This window comes from Notolepis coatsorum, assembly GCF_963971535.1.
Source record: "Notolepis coatsorum genome assembly, contig: SCAFFOLD_417, whole genome shotgun sequence".
Classification (NCBI taxonomy): domain Eukaryota; kingdom Metazoa; phylum Chordata; class Actinopteri; order Aulopiformes; family Paralepididae; genus Notolepis; species Notolepis coatsorum.
The window spans coordinates 65,643-80,642 of NW_028174612.1; the positions used below are offsets into that span (position 1 = coordinate 65,643).

Consider the following 15,000-nt stretch of genomic DNA (forward strand, 5'->3'; position numbering starts at 1 on the left):
GTAACTCACCAGCTGTGGAGCACCGTGTGTTAAGAGACCAGCTGTGGAGCACCAGGTGTTAGAGACCAGCTCACGCGTCTCTTTCTACTCCTCCACCAGGACGCAGCCATTCAGCACTCTAAGACTACTATCCACCCCCTAAGACTGCTATCCACCCCCTAAGACTACTATCCACCCCCTAAGACTGCTACCCACCCTCTAAGACTACTATCCACCCCCTAAGACGGCTACCCACCCCCTAAGACTGCTACCCACCCTCTAAGACTACTATCCACCCCCTAAGACTGCTACCCACCCTCTAAGACTACTATCCACCCCCTAAGACTACTATCCACCCCCTAAGACTGTTATCCACCCCCTAAGAATGTTATCCACCCCCTAAGACTGCTATCCACCCCCTAAGACTGCTATTGCCGCATTTCATTGTATACCTGTATGCCGTGACAATTAAAACTCTTGACTTGACTTGACTATCCACCCCCTAAAACTGTTATCCACCCCCTAAGACTGCTATCCACCCCCTAAAACTGTTATCCACCCCCTAAGACTGCTATCCACCCCCTAAAACTGCTATCCACCCCCTAAGACTGCTATCCACCCCCTAAGACTGCTATCCACCCCCTAAAACTGTTATCCACCCCCTAAGACTGCTATCCACCCCCTAAAACTGCTATCCACCCCCTAAAACTGTTATCCACCCCCTAAAACTGCTATCCACCCCCTAAGACTGCTATCCACCCCCTAAAACTGCTATCCACCGCCTAAAACTACTATCCACCCCCTAAGACTGCTATCCACCCCCTAAAACTGCTATCCACCCCCTAAAACTGCTATCCACCCCCTAAACCTGCTATCCACCCCCTAAGACTGTTATCCACCCCCTAAGACTGCTATCCACCCCCTAAGACTGCTATCCACCCCCTAAAACTGCTATCCACCCCCTAAGACTGCTATCCACCCCCTAAGACTGCTATCCAACCCCTAAAACTGCTATCAACCCCCTAAGACTGCTATCCCTAAAACTGCTATCCACCCCCTAAGACTGCTATCCACCCCCTAAGACTGCTATCCACCCCCTAAGACTGCTATCCACCCCCTAAAACTGCTATCCACCCCCTAAGACTGTTATCCACCCCCTAAGACTGCTATCCAACCCCTAAAACTGCTATCAACCCCCTAAGACTGCTATCCCTAAAACTGCTATCCACCCCCTAAGACTGCTATCCACCCCCTAAGACTGCTATCCACCCCCTAAGACTGCTACCCACCCCTAAGACTGCTACCCACCCCCTAAGACTGCTATCCACCCCTAAGACTGCTATCCACGACCTAAGACTGCTATCCACCCCCTAAGACTGCTATCCACGACCTAAGACGGCTACCCACCCCCTAAGACTGCTATCCACCCCCTAAGACGGCTACCCACCCCCTAAGACTGCTACCCAACCCCTAAGACGGCTACCCACGGCTAAGAAGAGAGATGGTGAGAGAAGTGAGAAGTCAAGAGACAACTTTACCGGTAATACTTTCCTCTCCTTCGGGAACAAAAAAAAAGGAAAAATAATCAATTCCTCTCCTATTTGTCGGCTCCCTCTGCTCCCAAACATACATCTCCCAGAATGACAGCTGGGGGACCCAGAGCCATTATCTCAGCCCCACATCCTCTGCCAATTCTGCGAGCAATCCTGCTCAACTTGGGCTGGGGCTCGCCGGCTAAGTAGAAACCCGGGGAAGGATGCAGGAGACGGGGACAGAGGGAGGGAGGGAGGAGGAGACGAGGACAGAGAAAAAGAGATAGAGAGGGACAGAGAGAGAGAGAAAGAAGGATGCAGGAGATGGGGACAGAAGGCAAGTGTGGCAATTAAGAGCTGGGGCCGTGAGCCGGTGGTTACTGAGAGAGAGAAAACAAGAGAGAGAGGGCCAGAGAGAGATGGAAAGTAGAGCGGAACCACATATAAAATTGGTCTCTCTCTCTCTCTCTCTCTCTCTCTCTCTCTCTCTCTCTCTCTCAGCTTTTATTAGTGTATTTGTGTAGTTATTAGTGTATTTGTGCTTTTTCGCGAATCTCAATGGCCCATCTCTTGTGGGTAGACAGCCAAGACAGGCAGGCAACTCCGGTGTCAGGTTACAAACAGAGTGGTAGATATGATAGGCTGTGATTGGTTGTCTGCAAATGCGCTCGGCGCATCGCTCTGAAAAGTTCCGAAAGTTTCAACTTTAAACGCTGGGTGCGGCCGCAGAAAAAAGCTGAAAGGCGCTGAAAAAAGAAGCCGACTGCAGCGCATTTCCTATAGGCGGCAGCATGCGGCCGCATACGCTCCCTCCCCATTGGGATACATTGAAAAAAGACACTTGCGGCCATAAAAATTAGATAGGTGGACCCGGGCCCTAAGACTGCTACCCACCCTCTAAGACTGCTATCCACACCCTAAGACTGCTATCCACTCCTTAAGACTGCTACCCACCCCCTAAGACTGCTACCCACCCCCTAAGACTGCTACCCACCCCCTAAGACTGCTACCCACCCCCTAAGACTGCTATCCACCCCCTAAGACTGCTACCCACCCCCTACGATGGCCTGGGACTACCTACCCCTCCATGCCACCAGGCCAGCCCTAGGACTACCTGCCCCTGCCACCAGGCCAGCCCTGGGACTGCCTGCCCCTGCCACCAGGCCAGCCCTGGGACTGCCTGCCCCTGCCACCAGGCCAGCCCTGGGACTACCTGCCCCTGCCACCAGGCCAGCCCTGGGACTGCCTGCCCCTGCCACCAGGCCAGCCCTGGGACTGCCTGCCCCTGCCACCAGGCCAGCTCTGGGACTACCTGCCCCTGCCACCAGGCCAGCCCTAGGACTACCTGCCCCTGCCACCAGGCCAGCCCTAGGACTACCTGCCCCTGCCACCAGGCCAGCTCTGGGGCTACCTGCCCCTGCCACCAGGCCAGCCCTGGGACTGCCTGCCCCTGCCACCAGGCCAGCTCTGGGACTGCCTGCCCCTGCCACCAGGCCAGCCCTGGGACTGCCTGCCCCTGCCACCAGGCCAGCCTCCACATGCCCCGCCTGCCTGCCCGGCTCCCTCAGAGAGACCAGCTGCATCAGAGACCCGACATCTCCCTTACCACAAACACATGGTGAGGAGAGGGGGTGAGGGGAGAGGAGAGAAGAGGAGGAGAGAAGAGAGGAGGAGAGGGGAGAGGAGAGAGAAGAGGAGAGAAGAGAGGAGGAGAGGAGAGAGGAGAGAGAAGAGGAGGAGAGGGGAGAGGAGAGAGAAGAGGAGAGAGAAGAGGGGGAGAGGGGGTGAGGGGAGAAGAGAGAGAAGAGGGGTGAGGGGAGAAGAGGAGATGAGAGAGGGTGAGGGGAGAAGATAGGATAGGGGAGGAGATGAGAGGGATGGAGAGGAGAGAGAAGAGGAGAGGAGGAGAGAAGAGGGATGGAGAGGAGGCGAGAGGACTCCTCTGTCCGTGCACAAGACAGCAACATGGCCACATCAGAACCAGGTGGTATAAAAACAGCCTACATCGCACCCTGCAGACTAGGGATGGGTACCTTTCACATTTGAACCGATACCGGTACCGGTACCTGTGAATCGATACCGGTACCCAACGGTATCTTTTTTCCGTACTTTAGTCTCAAGAAATTTAATTTACCTACCTCAGTCGTAAAAAAAAAATCCAAACTTCAAATAACTACAATTTCCACAGTTTTCGGCTTGTCATTGTTCCGACTGCTTTGTTGTTGAATCAAGTCAAATCCTAGGTAAGTGTAACTGAGGGGTACAATTCCCTGACTGTATTAATCAAGTATGGTATCATTAAACCACTACCGTCTTATGTACATTATACTGGCCATACCGTACACGAGTATATCTGATGAGAACACCTCCACAATGATACGGTTTCCACACAAAGTTGTCTTTAAGTATTTATTACAGCAAAAGATACATAATATACATTGAATATTAGGAATTATATCTATTGTACTGGTAGGGGGGTTCCACCGGTTGTAAGCCAGCAGGGGGAGCAAATGTTCGAATGCAAAGTCTGGTCAGCGGGTACTCAATATAGGCTCCTGGAGGCGGTATTACTCCCTGTATCAGCGGACGAAAGGCAGCCGCTGTAATCCCAGTATGCGCGTCGCACAGGTGAAAGCCGGTCAGCCTCTCCAATAGAGACGGGCTCGAATGATGGTCCTCACGGGCAGGTCCCACAGCAGTGGGTGTAGACGATTATTCTCCGCTCCAAACAGCCTGGTCCAAAGCAATAAGAATAATAATAATCCAGCCGGAAAGGGGCTCTGCTGGCGCCGGTGTAGATCCTCCGGTGCGCGGTACTTCACATTAACTATGTTGAACTTGACGTTACTCAACCAAGCTATGATACTCCACTATCCTATTCGCACGCGGCTATAAGTGCTCTATTTAGACACACAATTGCTCACTTCACTTGGTCTTTGACTCGTAATGAAGGCTTACTAGTAAGGAGCGAACGATACGTTGAACAAACGTATTAGGATAAAACAAGACTCTATTTTGGGGCAATACGGGCCCACTTCACCGCACGTTGCATAGTGGGTGAGGCTTCACTTGGGTAACTCGAACTGAACGGACTGCGGCCTGAACTGAACTACTTCTGTATCCACCTGCGCCATATTTATATGTACGGGGAATAATCTAGTGCCAGCCTCCTCTCTGTCTCGTAGTCCTGGGCAGAACCGGGCATGTTGAGACAAGCCTTGACGGTAGCTTTGAACTCGACTCTGGGGGTAAAACACTGGCGCTGGTGGCACGCCATCCAATAAGAGAACGAAATATTATGGTCTGTAGTAGGTTAAAGGGATATTCCGTGTATATGTACAAAGAATACACAAGGGATATCAAACGATATACAAATATTATGCAATATATATCCATCAATAAATACATATATTCGGTTTAATCTGACCCTTTGTAACAGTAAGCATATATTGTGCGTGTGAACGTTGACACGAAAAGAAAAAAGTAAAAAAAAAAAAAAAAAAAAATGTCTCACTTGATTCGATACTCAGTAGTACCGACGTGTTTCGGTTCGGTGTCTCAAAAGTAGGGGTGGACGGTATAAACGGTATACGGTATAAACGGTATTAATTTGCTCTACGGTATGGATTTTGACTATACCGTTTAACCGGTAGAGGAGCTCTAAAATAGCAATGACGTCATGTAACCACAGCGCGACTATTTCAATCGCATTTGCCCCTAAAAATAGATAGAATTAGTCATAGATAATAGATATGTGCAAACTGGAAAAAGTTATTTAGGAGGCTTCGCGCAGTGGGCGTGTCAACACGCAATTGTCATTTCATAATAAACACATATCACCGAGGCGCACAGCAAGTTTCAATTTCAGTTCCTGGCATTTTTAACCAGTGGAGAAAGGTAAGATATTTCCCTATCGTTTTTCTTATATGAATTATTCTACGTTAATAAAACATACCTGGTGATCAACTACAGTTTGCTGTAAACATTACGATATGTGTGTAGTGTTAATGTTATGATAACGACGGCAGCAGCGGGAGCCGGGAGGACGGCTGCAGCAGTGGATTTGCGAATAGCATGCAGCTGCAGAGCCGCAGAGCCAGGGCTCTTTCAGGTCTGGTCACAGGCCCGTCAAACAGCGCCCCCCCACCCTTGCGCCGTTCTGACCCCCTTCGTCTCTAAGCATTTTGTGTGTCAATTTGTTGACACATGTGTCAATTTGTTGACACATGTGTCAATTTGTTGACACAATTGTCAATTCTTAAAGCTGAGGATGAGTGGCACCTTTGTCTCAATTCTTATTCAATTCAATTCGCTCTGCGGCTCTGCAGCTACATATGCTTCTAGCAAAATCCAGCCCCGCTGTTTGCAATGGGAGCAGGAGTCTCGACTCGGGACTTATTTTATTTGGAATATAATGACTTTATACGCAAAAGTAGCCTAGTTTTAAGTTAAAATGTTATAAATCTACATGCCTTGAGGATGTCACTTTATATAGCCTGCCTATCAGGCAAAAAAAATTATTCTAACAGAAACACTGATACCGTGATATATACCGTTACGTCTATGCTTCAAATTATACCGTGATATAAATTTTAGACCATACCGTCCACCCCTACTCAAAAGTACCGAATTCGGTACCCATCCCTACTGCAGACTGAACAGCCCCCCCCCCCCCCCCCCTCCCCCACCACCGAGCAGCAGTGAACGCCGCAAGAGAACGGCCTAAAAAACACAACTTTCTTCCGCGCTGAGACAGAGCTCTGCCGGGGAAAGTGAGCGTGACCAGATATCCATTCCGCTCGGCCAAGAATCCAACAACCAGGAGGGGGGGGGGGGGGGGTCCGGGGTGTAATAATATCTTGGTCCCAGAGGTATTTTTAATCCCACCTTTGAACATTCCTCTCAGGAGTCTCGGGTGTGGAAAAAAAAAGAAAAAAAAAGAAAAAAAGAAACGTGAATTATTCATGGGGCAATATCAATATTTCAAGATATGGACTAATCTAATTGGATTAGAAACGTGCCTAATGAGGCCGTGCGTGTCTAAAAGACGCATATATTAGAACCTGACCATTTAGCTCGGAGCGATTAACCCCCCCCCCCCCCCCCCCCCCCTGCTATTTGAGAGAGCGTGTCGTCCTAAAAATATACATTTTCAAAGATCAATTACCACAGTGAGAAACACATGTACGGCTCTGACACATTCATACATTAACATGAGGAGGCCCGCTCCTTCATACATTAACACTAGGGCTGACCCCGATTAGTCGAATAGTCGACTAATCGATCGAAAGGAGCCGTAGTCGACTGCCAACCTCTTAGTCGAATGCAAAATATATATATATAATAATTAAAAAAATTATAGTTTTTTTATCATTCTTTCCAAAAGCAAAGAGGCCTAGAAGCGTGGCTAACGCTAATGGCGCGCATACCAGCGAGGCTAACTGCCTAAGAAAACGGGCCCAGACAGAGGCACTGAAAGAGGATTTCACCCGTCTAATGAACACACTAGACTAGACAAATATCAAGATGTATCCATCAGTGGGTAGAAAGCTACCTGGCTGCACATTAGCCTAGCTTAGCACAATGAATGGAAGCGGACATGACCGGGTAGCCTAGCCATTGTCCAACTAACTAACACCTCTTCCGAAGGCTTCCCCGTTCATTGTGCTAAGCTAGGCTAACGTGCAGCCAGATAGATTTTCTACTGAACGCACAGAGAGGAAACTGGTATTCATCTTCGTGTCTCAGTCTGGAGAAGACGGTAAGCAAAATTTCCGAAAATGTTGAAGTTTTCCTTTAACATTAGGAGGCCCGCTCCTTCATACATTAACATGAGGAGTCCAGCTGCTTCATCTGCATGCACTGTGTGGCCGTGTGGAGTTGCACGGCCTGGGGGCTGGTTGTTCTGTTGTAAACAGAGCTAACTTTGAGAGCCGGGAGGGCGAAGGAACACATGCCAGACGACAGCAGTCTGTTTTAGGTTTCCTACCGGGTATTTTGCAGGTCTCGACAAGTTCAATTTAAGACTTTTTAATACACTTAGAGCTAAATTGATGAATACCAATTTCACGACCATACTAGCAAAAAAAAAAGAGAAGAAAAACACATAGCGACACATGGAATAGTTTTAAAAGTAAGAGAGCGAGAGCCAGAGAGAGAGAGAGATAATTCCAAACAAGCTCCCACCAGATGCACCAAGCTCCCGGTAGCCCCGCCAAAAACAACGGCTTGAATGCAAAAACATTTCATGTATTTAATATTATTCTATCTCCCGACAGCCGGGCTGCCTCCCAAATTTTATTTTATGAAATGTATGTCCCAATAAAATGCTTTCTAGAATGACATTTACAGCACATTGTAACTAAGCTTGTTAGTTACACTAACTAACACTTGTTAACGAAACCAATGTTGTACTAATGTTGCGTAACATTTGTCGTGGAAATATATTATCATGTTCTTATATATCTGTGTGGAGATATCATGTTATACAGCTTGAGTTTCAATATGACCAGATTGACTGGTTAATGTGTGTATGTCTCTTTAAGATCACTCTGACATCCTACCAGTCATAACAAAGTTGTTGTTTGCTTCCAGTTACTGAGAAACCATTTTGTTTACCTTCGTCATCATATCTGATATAATATGTTACGTCTGACAACTGTGTATTTAACATATGTCTGAACAGAACTCTTGGTCAGTTCATGGCCAGACGCTACTGTGTGAACATGTGTCTCTGACTGTGGGCTGAACTTTCATTGTGGCCACGGTGAAATAAACTTTTCTATTATTAATAATGACTCAGAATGATTAATGTAAACGGCTCATCATTTAAATCCTTGAGAATTCCCATTACAGATGGCGACGAGAGATGTTTTTTTTTTTTTTAACCGATGGGTGTCGAGGTCGGCCGCCAAGCAGACTTTGCAGAAGGGAAATTCCGGGGGAGCGCTGCCCTGTCAAGGAGGCTCCTCCGTGCAGCCTCCGTGCGGCCTCTGCTTGGCTGTCACCTCCGGCATGAACCTTGGGGACGCGTGATAAGGAACACTCGGTGAGCTGTTGACATTCTGATTTCGGTTTAAAACATTTTTGTTTTTAAATTTATAATTAGAGGTCTAAACTAGAACATGGTGCCGGTCAGAGCTATTTTTTAAATGTATATTACTATGTGCTCTGCAGTGGTTATTTTTTCATTGTATTGGTGTATTACTGTGCTTGGTAGACTGGCGATGGTTTTTTCTATAGTTTCTCAATCTTGGTACGTCCCGAATGTATTAGGCAGGGATTAGGCTCGTGCCTTATAGACGGGGTGCGGGGGCCTACCACGAGTATAATAAAATATGTTGAGTTCAAGTCTGCATCCCGAAGAAGAGGGGTGGGGGTTTTTTGGGCTTCAAAATTATATATAGCGCTAGTTTCGCTCTGCAGGCTCTGTATTTGGCTTTTTCACATAGGGGCAGGAATTGACTGCGCTGTGGGATTGTAAATGAGGGCTGTTAGTAGAGGGAGATAGCTGTGTTTAAGGGTGATCCTGAGAGAGGATTTGTTTTGGGGTTTTAAAGGGCCCTTTGGAACGCTGTGAATAGGTGATCCTGCCGTAAAGGGAAAAAGAGTCAGTATGTTCCACAGGGGTTGATTATCTTTAGGACTAGGGTATAAGGGTACTTTCTCATGGGGTCATGGACAAGGGAGGCAGTGCTCTGAGGGTTAATTCCATTTTTGTTTGTCTGTACTATAAGGTTTTTTTCTCACAAGAGGCGGGAACGCGGGACTGTGAGTCGGGAGAATTTACCTATGTTTTTCAGACCTACCGTCATTTGCCATTCAGTCTGTTTTGACCTGTTCAGTACTTGCATGTTTAGTAGCTGCTAGCAACGGCGATCATCTAATTTCATGTGACCTGCAGAAATCATTATGACCCGTTTGCCGACGAGACTCTTAGAGACGTTGTTTTTTGTTGTCATGACTTAGGGAATCTGCCCTGCTCGTTGGAGCTGAAGTTGAGGTACTATAGAATGTCCTAACTTCAAGCCTGGAGTGGACCCTTTCTACCGTTTTAGTGTGTAACTGTCTATAATGTGTGATAACGGGCAAATGTTTTTTAAGCGTGGCTGAGAGAGAAAAAAAAAAAAAAAAAAAAAAGAGATTGGAATAGTGAGATATACAGCCAGCCACTCACATCTTTCCTTTGTCTCTTCTCTCCCACATACACCTATGTATGTACCCCTCTCGTTTGTAGTTTCTCAGGGGGGGGGTCCTCCATCTCTGTGCCAAACCAATGCCCGCCGGCCCTACTACTGCCCAGTGAGAGGATGCTGTGCCCGGAGAGGTATATGCCAGCCTGCTCTGGCCTGCAGCTGGACACGACGACGCAGCTATGAGCTACATCAGACACTGCCCAACAGCTGACCACAGCTGGGCCATCACTGGCCGAATCATTGGTCGAAGATAAAGAACTAAGAGACAGTTCAATCCTAACTGCGATTCATCAACAGGCTTTTATAGTCCAGGTGGTTGACGTAGGGGAGGCCTCACACACGGAAGGGCATCGAGGTCAGGGTCCAGACAAAAGCAGCAAAATGTTATCCTCTACATCAAGAACAGACCATCGGCAACGACGAGGGAACCATCAGACTGGGTCGGCCCGGGGGGGTGTTTGGTGGCGGAGAGGGGGGGACCTGCCTGAGATTCAACAACTGATTAAGAGGCAAGTCTGACCCACATCACATTACATTATCTCAGAAATTTTGTTTTGGGAACACTGCCTCTGCATTATGTTTCATTAATTTTGCAAGTTTGTTTTGGTTTGTGCCATCTCTTTGCTCTGGGGAGTAGCAGCCTTGAGTCTCTCCTCTGCGGGGGGAATTGTTATTGTTCGGCAAAATACTTTCCTGGGTTTTGTTGTGTTCTTTCCAGCCTGGTGGTTGGTGATATCTGTATTCTGCACCCTTGACTGCCCAGAGCCTGGACACCGTGTTGTGAAATCCCGACCATCCAGACAGGGGTTTTGCCGGAGACCACCTGTTTACCTGTCATCCGTCATCATTCATTGATGTGTGGATTTCGTTCTCCCTCTAGTGACTGTTTTTTAGATAATAAAAATAGTTTGTGCTGAGTTTTTATTATTTGTGTTATTTTTGGTTTACGGTTGATAATATTTTTTGTTGTCTTTATGAAGTGATAATGATTGATTATTATCAGAGGAGGGAACTGTCGTGGAAATATATTATCATGTTCTTATATATCTGTGTGGAGATATCATGTTATACAGCTTGAGTTTCAATATGACCAGATTGACTGGTTAATGTGTGTATGTCTCTTTAAGATCACTCTGACATCCTACCAGTCATAACAAAGTTGTTGTTTGCTTCCAGTTACTGAGAAACCATTTTGTTTACCTTCGTCATCATATCTGATATAATATGTTACGTCTGACAACTGTGTATTTAACATATGTCTGAACAGAACTCTTGGTCAGTTCATGGCCAGACGCTACTGTGTGAACATGTGTCTCTGACTGTGGGCTGAACTTTCATTGTGGCCACGGTGAAATAAACTTTTCTATTATTAATAATGACTCAGAATGATTAATGTAAACGGCTCATCGTTTGTCCTTTAATATTTCCCATTACACATTCATAAACATTGATAGCTAATGGGTCGACCGTAACGCACATTGAGTGCTATTGGCCACTGTAAATGTCAATCGATATCCACAACAAGTCCCTTCTGCTAGCCGCTTCATGCCGACTTTAAAACCCAATGTACAACCTTCTCTTTTTTACCCTGTTGGTGTTTACATTTAGATCACTGACTGGGCCTTTAATAACCTCTGAACATGCAATGGCCCAGGGCCCGTTGTTTCATGATAAAAAAGGGCTTATTTGTGAGGAAAAGCATGAATAAGATGAGTCACACATATGGCAGAGTGATAAACGCACAGTCATCCATCTTGCCTCCACGACAGACCTAATGGCTGCAGTGTGACAGCATGGGGGGAGACAGAGAGAGAGAGAGAGACAGACACACATACAGACAGACAGACAGATATAGATAAAGATGGAGATAAATGTCAGCATGAAAAAGGGAGGCTGGTTTTAAGAGCTGAATTCAGAGATGTGTAAATCGCTATGTGTCGATATGACTGAATATTAGGGATGGGTACCGAATTCGGTACTTTTGAGGTACCGAACCGAAACACGTCGGTACTACCGAGTATCGAATCAAGTGAGAAACCGATTTTTTTTTTTTTTTACTTTTTTTTTCATGTCAACGTTCACACGCACAATATATGCTTACCTAGGATTTGACTTGATTCAACAACAAAGCAGTCGGAGCAATGGCAAGCCGAAAACTGTCGAAATTGTAGTTATTTGAAGTTTGGATTTTTCTTTTTACGACTTTTTACTTACATTTCTTGAGACTAAAGTACCGAAAAAAGGTACCGTTGGGTACCGGTATCGATTCACAGGTACCGGTACAAATGTGAAAGGTACCCATCCCTACTGAATATGTCCACGAATGAAAGCCGACAAGTCTGTACTTTGACCTCATGATCAATTATTATTCATTATGTCTGTTGATTCATATACAAAGTAATATGGAGCCAGAACATCATGCAATGGTTTGATGCGCAGATATATACATACAGGGCTCACTGCAGACAGCCAGACGGACATAAGACAGAGACAGAAACGAGAGACAGAGACAGAGAGACAGAGAGAGAGATAGAGAGAGAGATAGAGAGACAGAGAGAGATAGAGAGACAGAGAGACCGACAGAGAGAGAGACAGACACAGAGACAGACAGAGAGAGAGACAGAGATACAGAGAGAGACAGCGACAGAGACAGCAACAGAGAGAGAGAGAGAGAGAGAGAGAGATGGGCAGGCAGGCATGCAGACAGTTTGACAGAACTCCAACAGGTAGCAAGGTTGAGATCAACTCACTTTAAATTAAATTAATGCAGGGAGTAGATTATATTTCCAACTCAAAAACTGAAAAAAACAAAGAAAAGCTTTTAGCATGAAAACCTTCTGACAAATCAAAATAATATGAATGGATGTCCTGCGTCAGCAAGTAAAAGGACATTTAAAATGGACTGAATTGAAAGTGAATAATTGATTCAAACCCAGAGATAGAAAAAGAAAGAAAAATAGAGAGAAAGACACACTATATATAGAGACAGAGCGAGAGACAGACACAGACAGATAGAGAGAGACACAGACAGAGACAGACAGAGAGAGACAGAGAGAGACAGAGACAGACAGAGAGAGACAGAGAGAGACAGAGAGAGATATAGAGAGAGACAGAGACAGAAACAGAGAGAGACATACACAGACAGATAGAGAGAGACACAGACAGATAGAGAGACAGAGACAGAGAGAGACAGACACAGACAGATAGAGATACAGAGACAGACAGAGAGAGACAGACAGATAGAGACAGAGAGAGAGAGACAGAGAGAGACAGAGACAGAGACAGAAACAGAGAGACAGACACAGACAGATAGAGAGAGAGAGACAGAGAGAGACCGAAACAGAGAGAGACAGAGACAAAGGAGAGAGAGAGAGACAGACACAGACAGATAGAGAGAGACAGAGAGAGACAGAGAGACAGAGAGAGACAGAGAGAGACCGAAACAGAGAGAGACAGAGACAAAGGAGAGAGAGAGAGAGAGAGACAGAGGAGGCTGGTCTCACCGTGAGTCCTGGGGCGCTGCGTTTGGCCTCAGCCTTCAGCTTGGTGGCCTTCAGCGCGGCCTTGGTCTTCTTGTAGTCCTGTTTGCCTGGCGGAAGGACAGAGACGAGAGGCTTCACAACTCAAAACACTTCAACCGACGGTTTACATAAGAGTCATTTAGCCGAACGTTTTTTTAATCCAACGCTACAACAGGTCAGCAGGAAGGGTACAAGTCTGGCGGCCAAGGGTCGGAAACGTTGTTCGTCAAACAGTGTGTTGAACTTGAGTGCTACACTCTTGAGTGCATAGTAGTATTAGTAGCATAGTTGTTTTTTTGTGGAGGACATCTTCAGTTTTGCAGGATTTTTGGAGAAAGAATGGCACTTGAGACAAAACACACTATATCCTATATAATTGTATATGAATTCCTCTTGTTTCTCTGTTCACATACATTTCTTACAGCTTGTGTTATATTACGTTTGATTGTATTTTTTATTTTTTTGTGTGTGGCCATCTCGGTCTATATATAACTTATTGTCAATGTCATAATTTGTCAAGTATACTATTATATACTTATTGTTTATGTGTCTTGTAAGCCCATAATGGGCATACACCTGTATGTAAGACACGAAAAATCAGTAAAGAGTCATTAGCATAGTAATCTGCAAAGTAGATTATTTAGTAGCATAATAGAAAAGAAAGTTAGTCGAAAGTTAAGTTTGTTTTTTCTTTTTAAATTTCAGATGTTGATTGAAGTAGTGTGAATTTACTTTACTTGTGCCCATTGCTGCTACTAACTGGTAGTTACTGAGCCTCTAGTGTGGACTTTACACCCCACCTCAGGAGAGAACTCACACCCCAGTGCCATGTTCTGAAGTGGTAACGTTTTGAAAATGAAGCTCAAATCTTTTTTTTATTGATTTTCACCATGGTCCATACAAACAATATCTTCTTCTGCTGTACAAATTGCATCAATTGTTAATAATTATTACTTAACTTAAAAGTTGCAGTGCAGACGTATCATTACGTGCGTGAGGACCCATACAGTCAATAACATCCTATACTTCCTTTTTTTTCTTTCTTCTAGACAAGCAAAAACAATAACAAGAAATAATAAATAACAAAACAAAACAAAACTATATGTTATGGTACCTCTCCAATACATCTGCATTTACCATAAAGTAAACAAATAACCAAAAAATATGTTGGGGTGCATCTTCCCGATACTCTCCTCCGTTTACACAAGTTTCACTTAACAATTATCCCGAATGATCATTTCTATACACCTTAAACAAATGAAGATCGTAACGGTGTAATGTACATTATCCATCTTTCCCATTTCTTCCTAAACTTATCCTGTTGCAACCTAAAAGAAAAAGTAATTCTTTCCATCTTAAAAATATCATAAATAATATCAATCCAATCATCCACTGTAGGAATTTCTGTTCTTAACCACTTTCTAGTGATGGCTTTCCTGCTGGCCGCACTTAATATCTGAAATATATATCTATCCCCATTTTCTAATGGCCTGGCGCCGAAGTATAGACTTTCCAATTTAAATGGGATGTCCCCCTGGAATACTTTTTCAAAGATTGTATGGACCTCCCTCCAGAAAGGCATCAGCGAGGGACATGACCAGAATATGTGGTAATGATTTGCCTCTGAGAGGCCACACTGTCTCCAGCAGTTGGAAGAGTTGGTACGGTGGCTCCCTTGAGCTGGAGCACTGAAGAACCTAATCAGGGAGTTCCAACTAAATTCTCTCCATACTGGTGAACTTGATGTTTTCCATTGTATTTCACATAAATCCT

The 15,000-nt window shown here is 45.4% G+C and overlaps 1 protein-coding gene across 1 annotated transcript in view; it reads right to left on the minus strand.

The window, feature by feature from the left end:
* triqk (triple QxxK/R motif containing) overlaps positions 1-15,000 on the minus strand; it is an 80,316-nt gene that overhangs the window by 11,114 nt on the left and 54,202 nt on the right. The window contains exon 3 of the mRNA XM_084338557.1: positions 13,210-13,295. Within this exon, the coding sequence (XP_084194683.1) occupies positions 13,210-13,295 (86 nt within the window). The remainder of the gene's footprint in view (positions 1-13,209; positions 13,296-15,000) is intronic.